We start from the raw sequence: 21,104 nt of genomic DNA, 5'->3' as shown, positions 1-21,104 counted from the left end.
ATCACGTGCGTGGTCAGCCAACCAGAAACAAGAATTCGTTAATGTAGCTAGCGGCTAGATGGGGTATGCCACACTAATAGGGTATACAAAGTGCACTCTATCTACAAGATATACCCTGTCTATCTTTATATCTTTATTCTTCGCATAATTAGCTGTGGGCCGTTCCCCAAATTGGTTTGTGATAACACATTATTATTGAAATTATATTTTATTACACTTTTCAAGATAAGTTCTCGACCATTTCATTGCACTCAATTGTGTTCCAATATAAATCTTTATTGGCCGCTCGCAGACAGCTGTCATAAATTTAGATGTGGCAGAAGCGACTCTATTTGTGTGTACCGCATTGTTGGCATGCATCGCGTGGATCATACTTTCCATTGTGAGCGAGCTCAGATATATAGTTAGTGGTATTGTTGCGTCCTATAGTTGGACGAAATGTAAATTCATTTGACCTTCGTCTGCACTGAGAATGAGTTCGAGTGCAAAATAGGTCAACGCAGCTGCAGCTACAGCTACAGCTACAGCTACAGCCTCAGCTTCAGATACGAATTCCTTAAGATATTCGCTTGCGGCGGTAGACACATTATCATTATATTTATATACAGCACTTCGTTTACGTGAATATATGCATTACTTCTTGATACCCTGCCAGCCAATGGATACCCTGCATATCCAGAAAAAATCAACTTCCCGTGCGATCTTTAGATACTTTCATTCTAAGCTATACGATATTAATAAGAGACTGACGAGTCTACTGCTATACCTTTAAGTAGGTCTTCTTAAATGCCCCTTCTATGCCACGCCTTTCTCTGCGATTCTCACTGTTTATTATTGCTAGTTGTTGACCAAACTATAGAGATCTACCCATGACTATTCTAATACTAAAATATGTTTCACAGGCTTCCATATTTTGTCTACAAATAGAGCTTCTTCCATATGGCCAATGCGCGCATATCCACACGTTTCTCCACTGTCTCATGATAGGCCCCATTCAATTTTTCCATGCGGAAATAGTTGCATATCTCATCAGCCTTAAAGTCCTCAGCTTTACAGGGCTGCAAATTTGTATCATCTGGGAGCATACTGAAAATATAGAAATAGATAATGCTCAAGATATTGATATGGTTATAGATACCCTACCCATTCTTGGCGAACCCTACCAATAGGGAAGTCAAGCGCTTGACCACCATAGCATTTTCGGAATCCCGAGCAAAATCTGGAAAGAATATAGGCATTCGTATTGTGTGTACGGCATCGTCCATGTGAGATGCGCCCAACTCCTCGTAAACCACTCCGCCCGTAGCCAAGGCGTTATACGTGATGTTGCTGGTATATTCAAAGCTATAAATGGACACTGGCTGCTGGGCGTATTCCGCGTAGCTAGCAGCCGACACGTAGATCGGGTAAGTGAACATAAAATCACCCAGAATACCACAGAGGTCCACCAATGTGTTCTCATTGAGTTGCATTTCCTTTACGCCATACATTTCTAGGATGTCCTGCACAGTTTCCTTGGTGAAGCCCTTGGGCAGGTACAGCATCAAACCAAAGAGCTCCAAGAAGTTCTCATTGAGCTCCTTCAGGAGTTGCGGATTTGAGTAGATGTGCATGAGAAACAAGGCACCTTCGCCAGTGCGTGAGGTGCTGCTCAGCAGCCAGGGCACCTGATGGATGCGTCCGCCCTGGTGTGCCGCAATGGGATACTCAGTCATAAAGGGTTCGGGTGCATCGGGCTGTTCCACAACCACAGCGTAGTTAATAATGGGTACGCTGTCCCATCGCTTAAAGCTATTGCCGGCTTCCAGTAACTCGTTGGCATCCGATGCACGTAGAGCTGCGGCCAACGCCTGGCTGTCCAGGGTTTTGGCTCCAGCCACGCCGACAGCTTCTGCCAGCTGCTGAGCCTGTTCAAGTGGATTGTCCACCATTGTAGTTGCCAGCAGCGCTGTGCCGCTCAAGGACATGGCGCGATGAAAGAGTCCTGCGGAAGGAGAGAGTCAGCTATAGGTTGGAGTTCCTTAGAGACCAACTAACCATTTGAGCTGGGACTGAGCATGTGCAGGTGAGTGGATATTCCACCTGCGCTGTGGCCAAAGATTGTCACCAGATTCGGATCGCCACCAAAGGCCGCGATATTTCGCTGAACCCACAGAAGAGCCAAACGTTGATCCTTCAATCCGAAATTTCCAGTCATCTGAGCATCGCCCGTGCTCAGGAAGCCTAAGGAAGGAATACCTCCATTATACAGATATCAGCTCTTATGCGACTTCTTCTCTTACCAAATGGACCCAGTCGATAGCTCACTGTAACCAAAAGAACCTGCTGCGTATCCATGAGAAACTCCGGCCCAGAGGCCAAAGGACACGCAGAGCCACAGAAATAGCCACCCGAGTGAAAGTAGACCATAACAGGCAAAGGACTTGCATTGCCTTGCTGTAGGAACTCATGTAGAAGAAGCTTGTAAAGCTTTCTGATAGCTAATTCTACTTACAGGTCGATAGACATTCAGATAGAGGCAATCCTCCTCGCCGGAGATGGGCCAACCAGGTACGAAATAACATTTTTGCAGGCAATGGCTGCGTGGCGCACTGGCATCCAAGACACCGGCCCAGGCACTCGCCGCCACAGGATTCTGCAAGGATAACAGCTATACAGAGATCTATTACACCTGAGCTATTTCACCTGAAAGCGTAGCTCCCCTATCGGAGGCTTAGCAAATGGTATGCCCATAAAGGCTTCGAACTGCTGCTGCCTAGAGTCCGGCATTAGGGCGCCATGCAGGCAGCCCAACTCCTCGAGGCACACATCCAAATCGGCATCAACTCTGAGTCCAGTTGTTGAAAGTAATATCAAATAGAGAGCGGCACATGAAATAGTTTTAGCCATCTCGAATTACTTTGCAATGAAGACATTAAATGCTCTAATAGCTGCTCGCTTTTATATAGCTTTTCGAGTCGAGCTATTTGCATGTTTTTGTGTCCCAAGGGGCGTGTCCAGAAAGCGAAATAACAATTTATAAAAACTACTATATTTAACATCATTTCAAATTATATATTTGATAAATCGTTGGGCAATGCCTATTGCATAAAATACTGAAATATTTTATTTATTATTTTCTATATAAATTTATTAATTTCTAGATTTTATATTTTCAAATGTTTGAATTTGAATTAAATTTATTTAAATTATAAAATGTTATTTATTTTTTTTTAAAATTTGAATCATGTATTAATGAAGGTTTATATTTAAATTTGCTAAAATTATATTAATAAAATGATTTTTAAAAACAAAACAAAAATTTCGTGCAGTTATTACAACGGTAAACAGCTTTCAGCGAATCAAACACAAGCCCATTATCAAATCAAAAGGCGATTTTCCATTTGAATTAATTTCTTAACATTTGTATAAATGCAAAACAAATATATAATATATATTTCAAAATAATAACAAGTTATTAAGAGTAGCTAACGAGGCGAGGGCATACAATTTTTATTGTTGATTTATTGTTAACTTTCTAAAAATTGCTTATTTCCTATTGAATTCATATCGAATAATTGTCTGACTGGAGCTTGCCCTATACCCCTTTATATATATATATATATATATATATATATATATATATAACTGAAATAAATAAATCGAATTGTTGCCATTTCCCATGTCGCGCAGCTGCTCTGCCTCCAGCTGCATCGTCTTGCCCAGCGCTCGTCTCTGCGATTCTCATAAGTTCAAGTAAGGTTCAGCGTCATTCTAACTTGATTTTGCTATTTATTATTACTAGTTATAAAATTACAATGGAGAGCTATACCGCTTTAGATCTTGTCATGACTCACTTCTCTAATAGTGAAATATTTTCCATATGCTTAAATATTTTGTTTGCCCTTAAAATTTGACTGCCCGATCGCCGCACCAGCAGTTCAGCTGTCGCTTTGCATTTCTGTTAATTAATCGCGGCTTCATAGCCTCAAAGTGCTAGGCAATTTTTTTAAAAGTACCCGGCGAACAGAAATGAGTAATAGGGTGTAAAATGTTGTTTAACATTGACTTAACAGTGACTTCACTGCGCTATGTTATTTACATTTAAACATGCCTAAAAGTATGCAACATAAAATGTACTGTTTATTAACATTATACTGATAATTCAAGGTTAACTCATTGTTAACTCAATGTTAACATGTGCAATATTTTTCATATGCTTTAATATTTTGTCTACAAATAGAGCTTCTTCCATATAGCCAATGCGCGCGTATCAACACGTTTCTCCACTGTCTCATGATAGGCCCCATTCAATTTTTCCATACGGAAATAGTTGCATATCTCATCAGCCTTAAAGTCCTCAGATTTACAGGGTTGCAAATGGGTGTCTTCAGGGAAAATACTGAAATTAAATATAGAAATAGATAACGTTAAAGAGATTGAGATATATATCTATATCTATATAGATACCCTATGAAAACCATTAAAATTGACGCCCAACTTACCCATTCTTGGCGAACTCTACCAACAGAGAAGTCATGCGCTTCGCCACCAGATCATTTTCAGAATCCTTAGCAAAATCTGGAAATAGTAAGGACATTCGCATTGTGTGTATCCCATCATCCATATGAGATGCGCCCAGCCCCTCGTAAACAACTCCACCTGCAAACACCGCGGTATACGTGATGTTGCTGGTATATTCAAAGCTATAAATGGACACTGGCTGCTGGGCATATTCCGCGTAGCTGGCAGCCGACACGTAGACCGGGTAGTTGAACATAAAATCACCCAGAATACCACAGAGGTCCACCAATGTGTTCTCATTGAGTTGCATTTCCTTTACGCCATACATTTCTAGGATGTCCTGCACAGTTTCCTTGGTGAAGCCCTTGGGCAGGGACAGCATTAGGCCAAAGTGTTCCAAGAAGTTCGCATTGAACTCCTTCAAGAGTTGTGGATTTGAATAGGTGCTTATGAGAAAGAAGGCGCCTTCGCCAGTGCGTGAGGTGCTGCTCAGCAGCCAGGGCACCTGATTAATGCGTCCACCCTGGTGCGCCACTACGGGATGCTCGGTTATAAAGGGTTCGGGTGCATCGGACTTTTCCACAACCACGCCGTAGTTAATAATGGGTATACTGTGCCATTGCTTAAAAACTTTGCCTGCTTCCAACAAATCTGTAGCATCCGACGCACGTAGAGCTGCGGCCAATGCCTGGCTGTCCAGGGTTTTGGCTCCAGCCACGCCGACAGCTTCTGCCAGCTGCTGAGCCTGTTCAAGTGGATTGTCTACCATTATAGCGGCCATCATTGCTGTGCCGCTCAAGGACATGGCGCGATGGAAGAGTCCTGCGGAAGAAGGCAGTCAGCTATAGGTTGGAGTTCCTTAGAGATCAACTAACCATTTGAGCTGGAACTGAGCATGTGGAGGTGGGAGGATATTCCACCTGCGCTGTGGCCAAGGATTGTCACCAGATTCGGATCGCCACCAAAAGTCGCGATGTGTCGCTGAACCCACTGAAGAGCCAAACGTTGATCCTTCAATCCGAAATTTCCAGTCATCTGAGCATCGCCCGTGCTCAGAAAGCCTAAGGAAGGAATACTTACATTATACAGATATCAGCTCTTATGCGACTTCTTCTCTTACCAAACGGACCCAGTCGATAACTGACAGTAACCACAATAACTTGCTGCGTATCCATGAAAAACTCTGGTCCGATGGCCAAAGGACAAGCGGAACCACAGAAATAGCCACCCGAGTGAAAGTAGACCATAACAGGCAAAGGACTCGTAGTGTGTTGCTGCAGGCACGCAAATAGATGAATCTTTTAGAGCCTTATGATAACTGACAATACTTACAGGTCGATAGACATTCAGATAGAGGCAATCCTCCTCCCCAGAGATGGGCCAACCAGTTAAGAAAAAGCACTTCTGCAGGCAATGGCTACGTGGTGCAGTGGCATCCAAGACATCGGTCCAGGCACTCGCTGCCACAGGATTCTGCAAGGATAACAGCTATACAGAGATCTATTACACCTGAGCTATTTCACCTGAAAGCGTAGCTCCCCTATCGGAGGCTTGGCAAATGGTATGCCCATAAAGGCTTCGAACTGCTGCTGCCTAGAGTCCGGCATTAGGATGCCATGCAGGCAGCCCAACTCCTCGAGGCACACATCCAAGTCCGCTCGTGCCTTGTAGCCAATCGCTGACACTAATATTAAATAGAGAATAGTCTTAGCCATCTCGAATGAAGATATTGCAATATGCTAATAGCTGCTGGCTTTTATATAGTTTTTCGAGCCGAACTATTTGCATGCTCACCTGCTCAAATGGGCGTGCCCAAAATCGTAACAACAATTTATAAATATTACTATATTTAAATTTAATTAAATATTTGATAATATATTATTTGTATTATTATATTACGTTGATTATAAATGATTATGTTTTTATTTGTTTTTATTATTTGTTGTCATTTGTTTTTATATTTAATTTAATAAAAACAATATTTTAATTTAGGACTGGCCACTCTTGTAGTATTTTAATTCAAATTTAATTCTCAATAAAAATATTAACTGAAAAAAAGAAGCAAATTACAACTATAAAACTAACAATCTGTTGCAACTAAGCAGCTTTTAACAAAGCAAACACAAGCCTATTGTCAAGAGATGCTTAAATTAAATGAAGCTCTTAACTTTAAGTGCCCATTAAATATATATTTCAAAATAATAACAACTTATTAATGATAGTGATCAAGTGGAGTGCACTCAATGTTCACTATTTAATGGTAATTTGTTGTTAACTTAAAATTGATTATTTTCTATAGAGCTCAGTTAGAACATATGTCTGGCGAGAGCATACCCTATAAACCAGGCCTTAGAAATATATATATGTTTATTTATGCATATTTAAACATTCAAATAAAAATCCTTGTTTTTTTTTTTCAATCAAAAAACTGTACTGTATTTTATAAATTGACTTTAACTTAACAGTAAAAGACGCTGCCAACGAAGCAGTCATTAAATTTGAGACTTAGGCACAGTTTTGTGTTTACAGCTAAACGCGCATTCATACAAAGTAAACTTATCAGATAAGAGATACAAATAGATCTATGTGAAGTATGTAACAAAAGAACTAGAATGAGTGCGTTGACTTTGGATGCTTTTGGTTGGAAATATTAACAAGAGTTAGATAATAAGAGTTAAGAGTTAAATGGGCGTCAGTCTGCGTCGCTGCTCAACAGTTAAGTCCGGATGCCAAAGGTCGAGGATCAACACCAAACGTAGCTGCGTTCCATTGTGCCAGACCTCGTGCTCGAAGCTGTCATCAAAGATGAACAAATCGCCCTCATGCCAGGTGCTAGCAATAGAAAGAAACAGATATAATTTGATTAGTGTCTAAATCATAAATTTAGCTAATCAAAGACACGCAAAAGGCGTCTACTCTTAGTAGTATTTTTATGCCAATCTCACCGCTCTTGTTCGGCCACTCGAAGACTGGTTAAGTGTGGCTCCGGCGCCACCAGCGTGAGATGGGCACGCAGCCTGCAATTGGTGGGTCCGCAGTGTGGCCAGACATGCGTCTGTGCCTGCATGGCGCTGAACTTGATCTGGCCACGACGACAGCCGCTAGCAGCTGGCAATTTGTCGAGCAGGGCACACGTGATGGGCGCGCGCTGGCAGTTGCGCTGCAGACGCTGTCCGCGGGCAAAAAGTTCGAACTGCTGCCAGTTGCCCGTGTCGCGCAGCTGCTCCGCCTCCAGCTGAAAGTTGCCTTTCACATTGAGCAACGCAAGCGCCTCGTTGCGAATGGAGCGCCAGTTGCGCTGCAGCTGCTTCAGCTCTTCAACTTGATCCGTATCTACAATTTGCCAAAAGGGTTGTGCACGCAGCCGAGGTACGTTGTAGAGCGAACGCTGATAGACGCTGGCAAAGTAACCTCTCTTCACGCCACGTTCATACAGCTGCAAGGCCTCAGTCTGTTTGCCTAGACGCTGCAGCGTCTCGCCCAGCGCCAGATAGAAGTAGGGCTCCTGAGTGCCCGCCGCTTGAGAGTCTATGGCTCGTTGTAAGTAGGGCAATGCCTGGGCATAGTCGCTATCGAGCTGCTTGAGCGTCAGCCCGAAGTGCAACTGTGCTAAGGGATCCTGTGGCCAGCGCTTAAGCGTATCACGAGACACCTGCCGTAGCTTGAACAAACTGCAAGTAGATTGTAGATAAAATGTCTGCAAGCAAGTTAAACAGTTCGTCACACACCCACTTATTGGACATTAGATAGGTAAGCGATAGTTGATTGCGCAGCTGCACCTCCTCCGGATAACGCTCGATGAGCAGCTCGTGTATGTCAACCGCCTGCTGTGTGTGACCTGCGAACAGTTAGTTTCCATAGAATCTAAATTTGAATGAGAAATTGTGTAATTGTAACTGTTACTCACCCAGAAAACGCATATGCTCTATGCAACGTTCGCCAGCTGTGCGATATTCGATACTTGTTATCGATTCATCGAAAGCCAAATAACGTTTATAGGACTCAATAGCATCCACAAGCATTTGATTGCTGCGGCGCAGCTCCGCGATCCGTTCCAGCGCTTGCGCTCGTCGCAAATGAGCCAACGGCTTGTGTGCGTATGTGTTTGTGAGCGTGTTAAAGGCGCGCAGAGCATTCGCATGGTTCTGGGTGTTAGAAGTTGGTATTTTTTCGGCATTTTTTTGGGTTAAGCAAAACACATGCAAATAGAACGAAGATTAGCAAAAAAGGAGAAAAGCGTTTCAAGTAACAGCAAACATAAACGAGTAGATTAGCAAAATAGCCTTTCAAAATGTTTTACAATCAAAAGGGCTTATTGGTTTGTTAAGACCTCTTAATACTCGTATATAACTATTAACTAGCAATTATTTGTTTTATATATTAAATACTCAAATCTCAAATAGTCTTTAATTTCCTAGTTAATTTTTTTTTTAAATTAAAAATATTGATATAAATAATATCATATAAATGTTAAGAAAAAATTCAAACTTCTCATTTTTTATTAAAACCATAATTGCCTCAGGGCTGGCTAACTGCAACTGTAGGTCTTAGGTGGGTGATTCTAGGATCCACAGTATTTCCGTAGTTTCAGCCCTTTGGCTAATATGTTTTTATTTTTTTGAAAAAAAAAAAAAAACACTCCATTTAATACCCAAATTATAACAACTGCCTCCTCGAATTCTCTTTAACTCCGCTCTCAAAATTCTTACTCATCTTCAATTATTTCTCAAAAAAAAACTCTCTTAAAAGCTAAGCACATAAACTTAAAAAGCGAACATAAATTAAAGCTATGAAAGGACTTTTGTTTAATGTGTTTTCTTTTTAATGATTGTTGAGCTATTTTTAGAAAAGTTGTGGTAAGATCAAATTTTAGTTGCTGTTGGGAAATTTAGATAGCGCACTCACCTCATTGATCATTTCGGCTTGAGCTCGGCGCAGCTCCTGCTCGAAAAGTTCGTCCTCAACAGACTTGGCACCAGTTGGTTCCTTAGGTTTAATTTCTGGTAAGAAAAATATTTATTAGAGTTATGGAAATAGATAAAGGGAAAAACTTAAGATTAAAGACACCACTGAACGGTTAATTTGTGTGTTGGGCTCCACCTTAGACGTAAGATTAGCAATTCGATTATAGACTATGACTTACTATGATTAGATTAACGTATGCCATGAACGAATTAACTTTAGAGATAGATTATAATACGTGTCTATATGTCAGATTCATATGTATATATATATGTATATATATATATCAGATTTATCAATGCTTGGGATGGACTGGTTGTAGCTTTGCTTTGTAGACTGATTCGATTTGTTTGTTTTTTGGTGTAAATTGTACATTTAGTAATTACGTGTCCAGGACGGATCATCGGAATCGGGATCGCTTTCATATTCCTTGGCTGGCAATCGGCCATATTTGGCCTCCAAGCGGCTCATAAGGTCAGCATCATCCACATCGGAGATTTCATCCTCCTCCTCGTCGCTGATCAATTCATCATCATCTTCGCTTTCGTCGTGTTCGTAATCTTCAATGTCTCCATCTTCGTATTCCACATAAATATCTGTGGCAGCTGTTGCCTCGGCTTCCGGTTCTGTTTCCGGTTCTCGCTCTGGTTCACCCTCCGGCTCCGGCTGCGGCTCTGGCTCCGGCTCTTTGTCTGACGCCGACTCGCTGGGCTTCGACTCAGCTTTGGGCCGGAACATGGCACTCAGCTGCTCGAAGGTCTCCGGCACATAGCTGGCCGTCAGGGCAACATTATCATCGCTCTCCTCTATGTCGCTTATCTCCACCTCGATTTCCTCCTCGATTTCGATCTCCTCTTCGGAATATGCCTCTTTAGTGGAAATAGGCAAGCATTAAAATATGAAACAACCCAAATAAACCGAACGAACTAATTGAACTGAGTTCTAAATAGCTTCAAGTGTGGAATCTGGCTTGAAATTATTTGGAAACAACTTCGGCCAGACCGAAGTTTACATATGTATATAGTATGTTATGTCAACCATCATCAAGCGGCGGCAGCTCCTCCGTATCATCATCGGGTATATGATCCTCGGCTGTGGCAATTGTCAAACGGCGTCTCATATGAGTTTCCGGCGTCGGCTGATGCTCATCGGCTAAGAAATCAGTTTGTATGGTATATGTTTATGTATATATAAATATAAGATAGTTCTCAGGCATTAACAACAAAGCCATACAATATTAAATTTACATACATACATTGGCGCATAGGTTTTAACAGTTTTAACAAAGCGCTGACTACAATAAAAACAACAATAAATTTAATTAAGCTTAAACTTAACGAAAATTAAAAATTCAATTAAACAACAAATGAAGAAAGTGCAAAAATTTTGTTTCATATTCAAAGTTCGAATCAGATTTTTTGTTAAGTTAATTTTAAAAAAGTTAGTTTCAAAATTTAGCCAGTTTCTCATGTTTCAAGCTCCGCAGCACTGTACATGTTAAATAATTTGACAGCAACATAAGAAGAAGGCATGAGATAAAAGTTAATTTCACATTTCGTTTCCATACAACATTGAGAGTAGTTTATTGTTTATTTTTTAATACATAGACCAACAAGATTTAGTAACCAAGATTTAGACCATATATTGCCGTAGGTTTTTGATGTGCTGTAACTGTAACTGCAGCCGTAACTAGGTTTAAGGAAGTTTCTAAAACTTTAATTTTGCGCTGCTGACAGAGCAATTTTTAGCAATTTTTGCCAAAGAAGATTAAAACTGTATGTGAAAGTTCTATTATTCTACTTTATGATGTTTTTTAAATTTTTAAAAAATCTTTTTTTGTCAGCGAGTTATTGTCTGTCGCAGGAGAGACTTAAGTGCGAGCGAGAGACGTAGAGAGACTGTCAGCAGCCAATACGTTCCACAGACGATAATTCAGTGATAAAAAAAGATTTTTAAATCATTTAAAAGAGATCATGTAGCTTGAGCTGAGTACTCTTAGAAATTGTAACTGTAATTAGCAAACAAGTTAAGTATGAGTGATAGAGGAGCTTAAATGTAGCAGCACAAAAGCTTAGAAACGATTCCAGTTTCAGTTACAGATTCAGCATGTCCCAGGCAGTATAGGCCTAAATTATGTTGGGCTGTGTAAACGTAGCCTTCAATATACATATATACACTTATACGTATGTATAAATATACACACATATATATGTATATATTTAAATATTCAGCTAGGCCAAATGACATTTAGGTTTCGTTTTTTTAGAGCAGTTTCTTGAGTAAGCAGCAGATATGATGATATAGGAGTTACGTTAACAAAGTGCATTGCTTGGATAACAATTGTTTGGCATTTAGCAGCAAATGTGGAAAACTCACTTGTATTTGGATTATTCCGTATCAATACAAGGCGTGAAACAAGGGCAAGTGCAATGCCAACGCCAAATTTTACGGCAACTGGAAAATGATTTACGTTTCGTTTAGTAAACAACAAATTTTTTGTCGAAATTTAACGCAACTTTCAATAAAATATAAATATAAATATAAATATAAATAGAAAATATAATTATATTTTATATATTTATATATCTTTTGCTTTGCACTTTCTTGTACAATTTTTGTCTATAGAAAATTTGTGTAATTTTTAAATATATTCGAGTGGAGCAACCTGCTTATCTAAACCGTTCAATGGAGCTGCCTAAGTGTCGCCTCTTGGATACTTACGTGAGCCCAGCCAGGATGTGGTCGTCATGGCTTCAATGTTCTCTTCAGCTGCCTTCTCCTTCGCCTGTTTAGCCTTTAGCAGCTCAGCCTCATTATCTACGTCCTGATCGAGTGATTCGAATTCATCTTCATCATTGTCATCCTGTAATGATGATTAGGTTTGACACTCAGTTGGAATCGTAATAAGCTAATGCTCACCTGTTCATCATCTTCATCATCATCAGCAACACTTTGTGCTGCTGGCTCTGCAGACTCTTCCAGCTCTTGCTCTTCCTCCTCAGCAGCATCCTGTTAGACATTTATTAATATTCTATATATTATCAAATATATATATTTATATACCTCATCATTATCTTGCTCATCCTCATCATCATCAGCAGCCTGAGATTGTGAAATCGTTGGTTCAATTGATTCTGCCGGCTCCTCCTCTTCGTCTTCCTCTTCCTCCTCCTCCTCTTCCTCTTCCTGGTAAGGCATTTGATTAACAATATTTATTTAGCTTAGCTTTAAGTGTTTTACCTCCTCAATATTATCCTCTTCATCGTCATCTTCCTCAGCTGTTTCGGGCGCACTCTGAGTTCTAGACTTGGATGCAATTGGCTCAATGGACTCTTCAATGTCATCGTCTGCATCCTCCTCCTCATCCGCTTCCTCTTCCTCCTGCCATTAAATTAAGTTGTTAATTGCAAAAATTTTAATTTGTTTTTTTTTTTTTTTGTGAAGTTTTTACCTCTTCAGCATCATCGGCCAAGGATTGAGTTCTATCAGCAGACTCTTCTATTTCATCATCCTGTTAAATAATATTATTTTTAGCTTCATTAATGTTTAATTTACATTAAAAATAACAATAAAATAGATTAAAAATTTAAAGACTAATTAACTAGAAGACTAATTAACTAACCAGAGATTTAGTTAGGCGAAACAATTCAAAAGAGTGAACCATATCTTACCTCATCTTTTTCTTCCTCATCCTCAGCTGTTACATTTTCCGCAGCAGTATTATCTTCCTCTTCTTCCTCCTCCGCTTCTTCGTCGTCATGTTCCTGCTCTGCTTCCTCTTCCTCGCCTGAATGCTGTTCATACGGCTCCTCCACTTCATCATCGTGCTCATCATCATGTTCATCTAGAGCCGCTTCATGCGAATGAGGCTCATCATGTTCATCGTGCTCCTCCGCACGATGCTCCTCCACCCAGCCATCAAAATAGTTGGAATAACGTGACTCCGACAAGGGTGTATCCACTGGAAGTGGCCATAATTAAGTAGCCAAATGACATCTGTTGACTATATTTATGTGTTTCTTTACTTACAGTCCTCCATGCCACGATTTTCCATAATAATCAGACCGACCAGACCCAGCAGCACGGCCATTAGGGAGAAAAATATAATCTTGGCGCACCAATGCCCGCCGGTGCCATGTTGATGCTGCACGTGCAAATGCACGTCGTCGTTTCCCATCTTTGTGATATGCACGCCATGGGAAGACGAGTCGTCGTCATCTAGATAACAGATAAATGCCCACACACAAACACACCCCCACACACACATACATACATATATGTGATTAGAATTCACTTGATTAACTGCAGTCGGGTTGAAGGTTTCTTTAGTACAAGCAACGAGATTTTAGTCAATACTAGACGCTAAATTGGAATGATACAGCTGCTTTGGCTGGGTTCATAAGATATACGATCATATATATATATATATAGATATATATATATATGAACTGCATGGAAGTCATTCTACCTTGAAAGCTGGACTGGCGCAGTATAGTGACGTCGCCCTCCGATTTGCGATCATCTAGACAAAAAGTTAGTTACACTGGTTAAAGTAGTTAATTAGTTGAACATGGTCGACTTGTATATACCCTGTAGACAGTTGTGAGCTGTTGTAGGGGTCGTGTGAATGTCACAAAAAATAGTTTCATTTCAATAAAAAATTTTGTTTCATTCCAATTTTTGTAACTGGTCAAAACCTTATGTTTATATGCTTTCTTTTGGATAACATTCGACCAATTAAAGCGCATAGTTAGAACACCCCATTGCACACACATCTGACAACGTTTACAGGGTATATATAAAGACAATGATAACAGAAACTCTCTTTAAAAGATAATGATGAGAGATATGTTTTAGTTGTTTTTGTAGGTTGTTGTTGTTATTGTTGTTGTTTGATGTTGATGCAAAACAAAGAAGGCGCAAGTCATGCGCTTGGGCAAATGGCCAAAAAGTAAAAGAAAATTCAAATGAAAATAAAAGAAAAACTGTACTGAGTCCATAGTATTTCCCTCTGTGTGTGTGTGTGTGTAAATTTGTGTGTATATGATGGAAAAACTCTCTTTTGTGTTGGGGGCGTTGTAATGTCTGCTTACGGAAGTCTCATGACTTTGGCGCATTTAAATTAATAACATTGCAGCTAATAATAAGACACATTTCAATTACATTCTCATGGCTATAATATTTTGTACTCGATGCAGTAATTCCAAATGAAAGCTTTAAGATTAAAGACAGCAAAGTGAGCAGTGAGCAGCGAGCGGCAAGCAGCGAGCGAGCTACCGGCTTTTGTTTATGCTGCCCAGAGAAAAAGATAAATACACTTTATCTAACATCTGCTCGGGCTTTAAATAAACACAAGCAGATATTTTCGAAAAAAAAAAATTCTAAGATTTGGTTTATTAGAGGCAAATGATTTTTTTGAACCCGCTGTCGCATGGGTCCAAAGAACTTAAGTTTTTGAAAATATTTTATATTTATATATACTTCATTGCAACAACGTTAAGAAATCATAAATTTATATATATATATATATATCTATATACATATCTCTCTCTGTATATACGTATATAATTTATCTCATAGTTTGCTTGGCACACGCATAGCGACACAAGCGGCACAGAGCAATGTATAATTTTATATAATAGGGCAAAGTTATTTTTAAAGGCGCTCGACAATATTATTATTCTAATAAAAGAAATGGACAGCTATGCTAGAAAACATTTCGGTTTGATGCGAATATGCCAGCCAGAGCTGAACTCTTACCACGTTTTTTGCGCTTATCCTTGCGCTTTCGCGGCTGTACGTCGCCCGACATAACTCAGTTGGCTTGAAGCTCGTTAAATGCCAATTTGCAGGCCGTATTTGATTTCAGCACCACTGTATATTGTTTTCTGCTCAGCTTTTCTTCTTCTCGATTTTCTCTGTTCGTCGGTGTCGGTGTCGGAACGGAACGCGAACGCGAACAGCTCAACTGCGATCGCAGCACGTAACTAAACCGAACGATTAGCCAATCTGGCAGGCAGATAGGCGGCGTTGGTGGTTGAGCTTTTCTTCACTCATACGAAAATATCGGGAAAATCGATTATCTTTTCTTTTGCTGACTAATATTTTTGCTTGCAAGGTAAATAAATCAACAGAATATTTCTTTTAAAAATCAGTTAATTTATAGTAACATTTTTATAGCATCATAGCTACTACCGATTAATCGTTTATACTGTGCGTGCTATAATGACGCGATAGCAAACGTATGTTAATTGCCGCACTCTTTCGTCCTTTGCTATAACAGTATTATATATGTTACTAGCTTGCAATAACAGTTACTATCTGGCAATAACAGTACGTTCGTAGAAGTTAATTTGCAAATGCTTTTATTTAGAAGCTAAGTGGTACATCTGTTGACGCGCTATGCTAAAAAAATTTATCTTTCTGGTTTCTTTCGATTATCATTATTTTACAATTACATACCACCCATTGCACATGGGCACCCTTTGCCATAATTTTACATTCCCCTCATAATAACAGTCAAAATTCTTAGCTAGCATTTAGTATTTTTTGGTATTTTCAGCTCTTTTGCTGGCTTGGCCACACACTTATACGACCATAAAAACTACAACAACAACAAAATAGAACGGAACGAGGGAAAACAACCCAGTGCAATTATGTATAGATACGATTGAAATTGAAGTCAACAAAAGCCGTTGTAGGATTCCGGGCCAAGTGCAAAGTTGTGGTAAGTTGAGGAGAAAAAAAGATAAAAAGAGGGATAGTGATTAAAAATAAATTGTGACTAAATTGATTGACATTTACAGGCCAGGCGCTGCAAACTACGCACAATTTTGGTGGTGGCGGCGGCGACGGCGGTGACCGCAACAGATCAAAATTAGCCACGCCTTTTAGAGCAATTTAGGGAGCAACGCCTCCCAGCTATGGCCGGCGACATGTCCATAGGCTGTGCCGCTCTAAAACGATCCACGAAGTTAAAAAGCTGCACCAGCGGCACCGACACCGACTCCATGCAGCTGCCGAACGGTCGAAAAGAAAATGGCCATAGTAACGGCATATTAATCAAACCACCAAGTGCACCACAGAATATGCGTGGCGGCTTGCGGGTCTACAAGATTGTCATACTGGGCGATGGCGGTGTCGGCAAGTCCGGTAAGTTTTCATTTGAATCACTGCTGCGCATTTTACATTTCGACCGCCTGTCTATGGGAAAAATCAATAAATTATCTCAATTTCTTTTACGCTTTGTTTTACGGCATACGACTACCCGACGGCACACAACAAACCACCCACAACCAACCCCCCACAACCAACCCCTAATTCTTGCTTCGTGCGTTCGGCAAACTTTGCGTGTACACACACACACACAAACATACACGGTCTTTTCTCTCTGTCTGCCTCTCACACATATACATGGACAACAGCTGTTACCCTGCAGTTCGTCAGTCACAGCTTTTTGGACTATCATGACCCCACAATTGGTGAGTGTGTTCTCTTTGACTGTCCGTTCCACCTTTGAACTTTTCTTTGTCATATTCTCTTTCTCTGTCTGTCTGTGTGTGCGTGCATATGTGCAGAGGATTCGTATCAGCAACAGGCGGTAATTGACAATGAGGCCGCTCTGCTGGACATACTCGACACTGCTGGCCAGGTCGAGTTTACGGCCATGCGGGACCAATATATGCGCTGTGGCGAAGGTTTCATCATTTGCTATTCGGTGACCGATCGTCACAGCTTTCAGGAGGCATCCGAATATCGCAAATTGATAACACGCGTCCGTCTATCTGAGGACATACCGCTGGTGTTGATAGCCAACAAAGTGGATTTGGAATCTCAGCGACGCGTCACCACCGAGGAGGGCAAGAATTTGGCCAATCAATTCGGCTGCCCGTTCTTCGAGACATCCGCTGCACTGAGGCACTACATCGACGAGGCATTCTATACGTTGGTGCGTGAAATCCGCCGCAAAGAGATGCAAAAGGCACTGGGCACGGATACCAGTTCGGAGAAGATACACACAAGACATCGCAGCCGCTGGTGGCGTATAAGATCCATATTCGCATTGGTCTTTCGGCGCAGGCGCAATTTAAACTAGCAAAACAAACAAAAACAAATGAAAATGAAATTCCTCGGTTCGCAAGTGCAATATTTATCCAATGCGTTATACTATATTAATATATATATATATTTAAATTATATATATATATATATATATATATGTACGATTTGTATATGGCACAAAGAATCAAACGTATTTGTGTCTAATCATTTTTAAAGCAAATGAATTTATGAAAACGTGTAAAGCTATTCTAATTGTCAAAGCCAACAAGGGCAAAAAGAACTAAGTAACATTCTGTTTGGACTTAAAAACTTTTGTTAATTGTTTTAGTTTTAATAGTTTATTTCATTTGTTAACTATGCCACATTGTATTTGTTGTATTTGTATTGTTGAGGTGCTGCTGTGCACACTGATATAAGAATATATATATTCATATTCATATTCATATATATATATATATATATATATATATATATATATATATATATTGAGAGAAAGATATGTATATCAAAATATGTTTTAAGCACGATTTCGAAAGATCGAATGATACAATATTATATAGCAATGCACATACGTCTATACACGTATATAGTATAACTAATAAGAAATGTTGATTCCTAACAAAAACCAATTGGCAAAACACAAAAACCAAAACGAACTAAATGAAATGCATTTAAAATTTAAACAAACAGCCGAAGCAAAGGAAACCATATGAAAATGTATGATAATAGCAATAATGTTAAATCAAAAATAACGAAACAACAAAACGATATACAAAACTGAGTCCTAGCTGCAGCCAATAGTGGTAGCTATATAGACACACACACATACACATGCACACACCCACATATATATATTTATATATGTGCGTGTGTAAAGGTCATAGAGAGCTTTAAGTCGCCAAACAACAAAAGAAATAAAAACAAAAGCAAAGTAAACTGTCCAACAGAAGTGAGGAAAGTGTTAACAGTGTATTATGTGCATGTATTATTATTATTATATTTATAATTAACGTACGCACATTAACTAATCGAATAAATGTTGAATTTAACGCATATGTATACTAAACACAAATGAGACGATTGACAAGACACATTAATTGATTGATTGATATGCAGATCCATTGTTAAATGTTATTAATATTATTTTTAAATGTAGTATGCATTGACATTTGTTTACCTATTTTAATTGTTAACTTGTCTAAGTTTATTTATTATTAATATTATGTCTTTTTTTGTTAATTACATTCTAAACATTCAGGTCCTTCGCTAAGCATCACCATAAGTTCCTCACATCAATGTTACTGCAATGGCAACTGCAACTGTAACTGCAACTGCATCTTAGCACAAGGCATTAACTACAGTCTACACAATTTGTTAAAAAGACAATTGAAAATTGTTAACAGGCGTTGAATAATTTGTATGTTTTTTATTTATTAAGCATAACCAAACGAATAACGAGCTAAACGAAACTGTGTAAATGTTTAAACTTTAGTTCTATTTGTCAGTTGAATTGAATGCGGGTATATTGAAAGCAAGCTTTCCAAAAAAAAAAAAAAACAAAAAGAAAAACCAAGATAAAATATTTATATATATAATATAATTATAATAATATAAAAATGTTAAATATCACATACGATTACGATTATTTCCCATAAAACGATAACAAAACCAAAAAAGAAAATGAAACTAGAAGTTAGTAGCTATAACGCGAGTATTATAATAGATGCACAAGTCTGGTAATTCCAGCTGGCCAATGCTGTTTTTTTTTTGTTTTCTTTTCTTTCGGTCATTTCACTATTTAATTCTTACATTTTAAATGTACAAGAAATTAATGAAAACGACAAAAAAAAGAACCCAATAAAGATTTTTGAACCCCCGTTGAAATAAGTGTTTTTTCTACTACTTACTTATAGATAACCTGAAATCGGCACAGAGAAGTATCTTTAGTTTGGAACTTTTTACAATAATTTATTTATATTTTGAATGCTACAAACTGCAATGAAAATATTTCATTTGGAATCTTAACCGACTTTCAAATTTTACTCTTAAAATTTGTTTAACTAAAATTTTGGGTTGTAAACTACTTTCAAGTCTCGTATCTTTTTGTAAAGCTAAATTCAAATTAATTTTAGAATCGAATATATAAAAATTTCTTTGCCAACTTTTACAGCTCTCAAAACAAGAAAATAAAGACAATATTCAAAAAACAAAAATAAAAACGATTATTAATTAGCAGCCCACGCCCCGGAATAGAAAAAAACACTTAGAATTTTGATTTTTATCGTTTTTTTTGTATTTTTTTTTATTTATTTATTTAGTAAAATATTCTTTTTTTATTTTAAATTTTGAAAAGAAATGATATTTGTTGTTTTTTGGTTTACATATGCATATGTATACATATACACACATATATTTTCATGTTAATTTTGGTAATCTGGTAAAATGTGTTTTGTTTTGTTTCTTCTTCTTCTGCATATTTAATAAGTTTTTTTATTTTATTGTATAGGAAGCAAAACTTGAATGCACAAATTTACAATTACTTTCGACGAATTTGCTCTTTCTGTTGTTGTTTAAATTGTGTAATATAGTAACTGTAGAAAATAGTTTACGTATATGTATGTATATGTATATATATATACATATACATACACACATATATATTTATATATTTAGCATTTGAGTTTTTGTATGAGAATTTTACACGATTTTTGACGGTACAAAATACAAAAAAGAGACATACACACATACATACAAATATGTACTGTATATATATATTGGTATTTTATAAAATCATAAAATACACTTATTTATCTTGTTTTGTTTTTGTTTAATGCAAAATACAAATATTAAAAACTCTGAACTTGCATTTGCACATTGAAAAAATTTGAATGCATCTGTCACTTGTGGCTTATGTTTAAACATTTCTCTTCTTTTTTTTGTGTAATTGTTTGCAAAGTAGTATTTATATATATTTAGATATATATATATAAGTTTATCATTTTGTTTAGTTTATTGGCGGTCTCTGTTTGAATATATAATATATATATATGAGTCAAAAAAGTTGTAATTGGTATGTTTATGAATGCTTGCATTTTAGGCTCTCTTTCTTCAGTTGTTTGTTTGTTGTCTGTTTACCAGAATATATATATCGGCCTTAAGACTTTGAAAAAATATGAATAACTGCATCATCACTAATCAACACACACGCACGCACATACACACTGGCACACATGCACACGCACACACACGTTTAGTAATGTTTATAGACATTTTGTTGTTTGGCTTTTAATCTCAAAATCAAACGGATACGATGATATATATAGGACATAGTAGTATGCATATACATAGGTGTGTGTATATATATATATACGAGTAAGTATGTATTGATAGTTGGTTGAGTGTTGACTGATTTTCGACGCCGTCAAGAGTTACAAATAATAATAATAATAATGCGATATTTATTATTGTTGTTTACTTCGGTTAATAACTACTCTAGACTGTATATAAAATCAAATCCGCATTTGACATTTTGCCCCTTTCTTCTTCTCCATCTTGCTGCTGTTGTTGTTGCGTGTTTT

The 21,104-nt window shown here is 38.2% G+C and overlaps 3 protein-coding genes across 7 annotated transcripts; 1 reads left to right on the top strand and 2 right to left on the bottom strand.

Annotated features, from left to right (window-relative positions):
• Nucleotides 1-192: 192 nt before the first annotated feature.
• Nucleotides 193-6,213, bottom strand: LOC111594041. The gene is made up of 11 exons (XM_030225517.1): nt 6,027-6,213; nt 5,836-5,976; nt 5,624-5,777; nt 5,379-5,564; nt 4,485-5,325; nt 4,216-4,381; nt 2,686-2,895; nt 2,495-2,635; nt 2,283-2,436; nt 2,038-2,223; nt 193-1,984 (listed from the first exon to the last, which is right to left on the bottom strand). Exons 1-11 carry the CDS (start codon nt 6,108-6,110, stop codon nt 1,140-1,142), a joined length of 3,108 nt encoding a protein of 1,035 aa, XP_030081377.1. The 5' UTR covers nt 6,111-6,213; the 3' UTR covers nt 193-1,139.
• A 771-nt stretch (nt 6,214-6,984) lies between these two features.
• On the bottom strand, nt 6,985-15,482 carry LOC111594021 (aspartyl/asparaginyl beta-hydroxylase). Of its 5 annotated transcripts, XM_023307129.2 has the most exons (17): nt 15,226-15,481; nt 13,934-13,987; nt 13,495-13,683; nt 13,137-13,426; nt 12,917-12,976; nt 12,706-12,846; nt 12,529-12,651; nt 12,385-12,474; nt 12,187-12,328; nt 11,842-11,919; nt 10,504-10,617; nt 9,852-10,334; nt 9,409-9,503; nt 8,411-8,648; nt 8,236-8,341; nt 7,449-8,174; nt 6,985-7,335 (listed from the first exon to the last, which is right to left on the bottom strand). In XM_023307129.2, exons 1-17 carry the CDS (start codon nt 15,275-15,277, stop codon nt 7,185-7,187), a joined length of 3,132 nt encoding a protein of 1,043 aa, XP_023162897.2. In that variant the 5' UTR covers nt 15,278-15,481; the 3' UTR covers nt 6,985-7,184. The 5 variants fall into 5 exon arrangements, with proteins under 5 accessions (XP_023162897.2, XP_023162893.2, XP_023162895.2 ...); XM_023307125.2 differs by lacking the exons at nt 6,985-7,335; nt 7,449-8,174; nt 8,236-8,341; nt 8,411-8,648 and adding exons at nt 9,151-9,339; nt 10,721-10,759 and having other exon boundaries at nt 15,226-15,482; XM_023307127.2 differs by lacking the exons at nt 6,985-7,335; nt 7,449-8,174; nt 8,236-8,341; nt 8,411-8,648; nt 13,934-13,987 and adding exons at nt 9,151-9,339; nt 10,721-10,759 and having other exon boundaries at nt 15,226-15,482.
• Nucleotides 15,483-16,042: 560 nt separating this feature from the next.
• LOC111594023 (GTP-binding protein Rit2) lies at nt 16,043-17,611 on the top strand. The gene is made up of 4 exons (XM_023307130.2): nt 16,043-16,192; nt 16,272-16,617; nt 16,890-16,946; nt 17,043-17,611. The coding sequence occupies exons 2-4, from the start codon at nt 16,389-16,391 to the stop codon at nt 17,558-17,560; spliced, it is 804 nt and encodes a 267-aa protein (XP_023162898.1). The 5' UTR covers nt 16,043-16,192; nt 16,272-16,388; the 3' UTR covers nt 17,561-17,611.
• Nucleotides 17,612-21,104: the final 3,493 nt, after the last annotated feature.

This window comes from Drosophila hydei, unplaced genomic scaffold (genome assembly GCF_003285905.1).
Source record: "Drosophila hydei strain 15085-1641.00,03,60 unplaced genomic scaffold, DhydRS2 tig00008134-arrow-pilon, whole genome shotgun sequence".
In the NCBI taxonomy this organism is placed as follows: Eukaryota; Metazoa; Arthropoda; class Insecta; order Diptera; family Drosophilidae; genus Drosophila; species Drosophila hydei.
The sequence above is the reverse complement of the archived record's forward strand: the minus strand, read 5'-3'. Positions and strand labels throughout refer to the sequence as shown.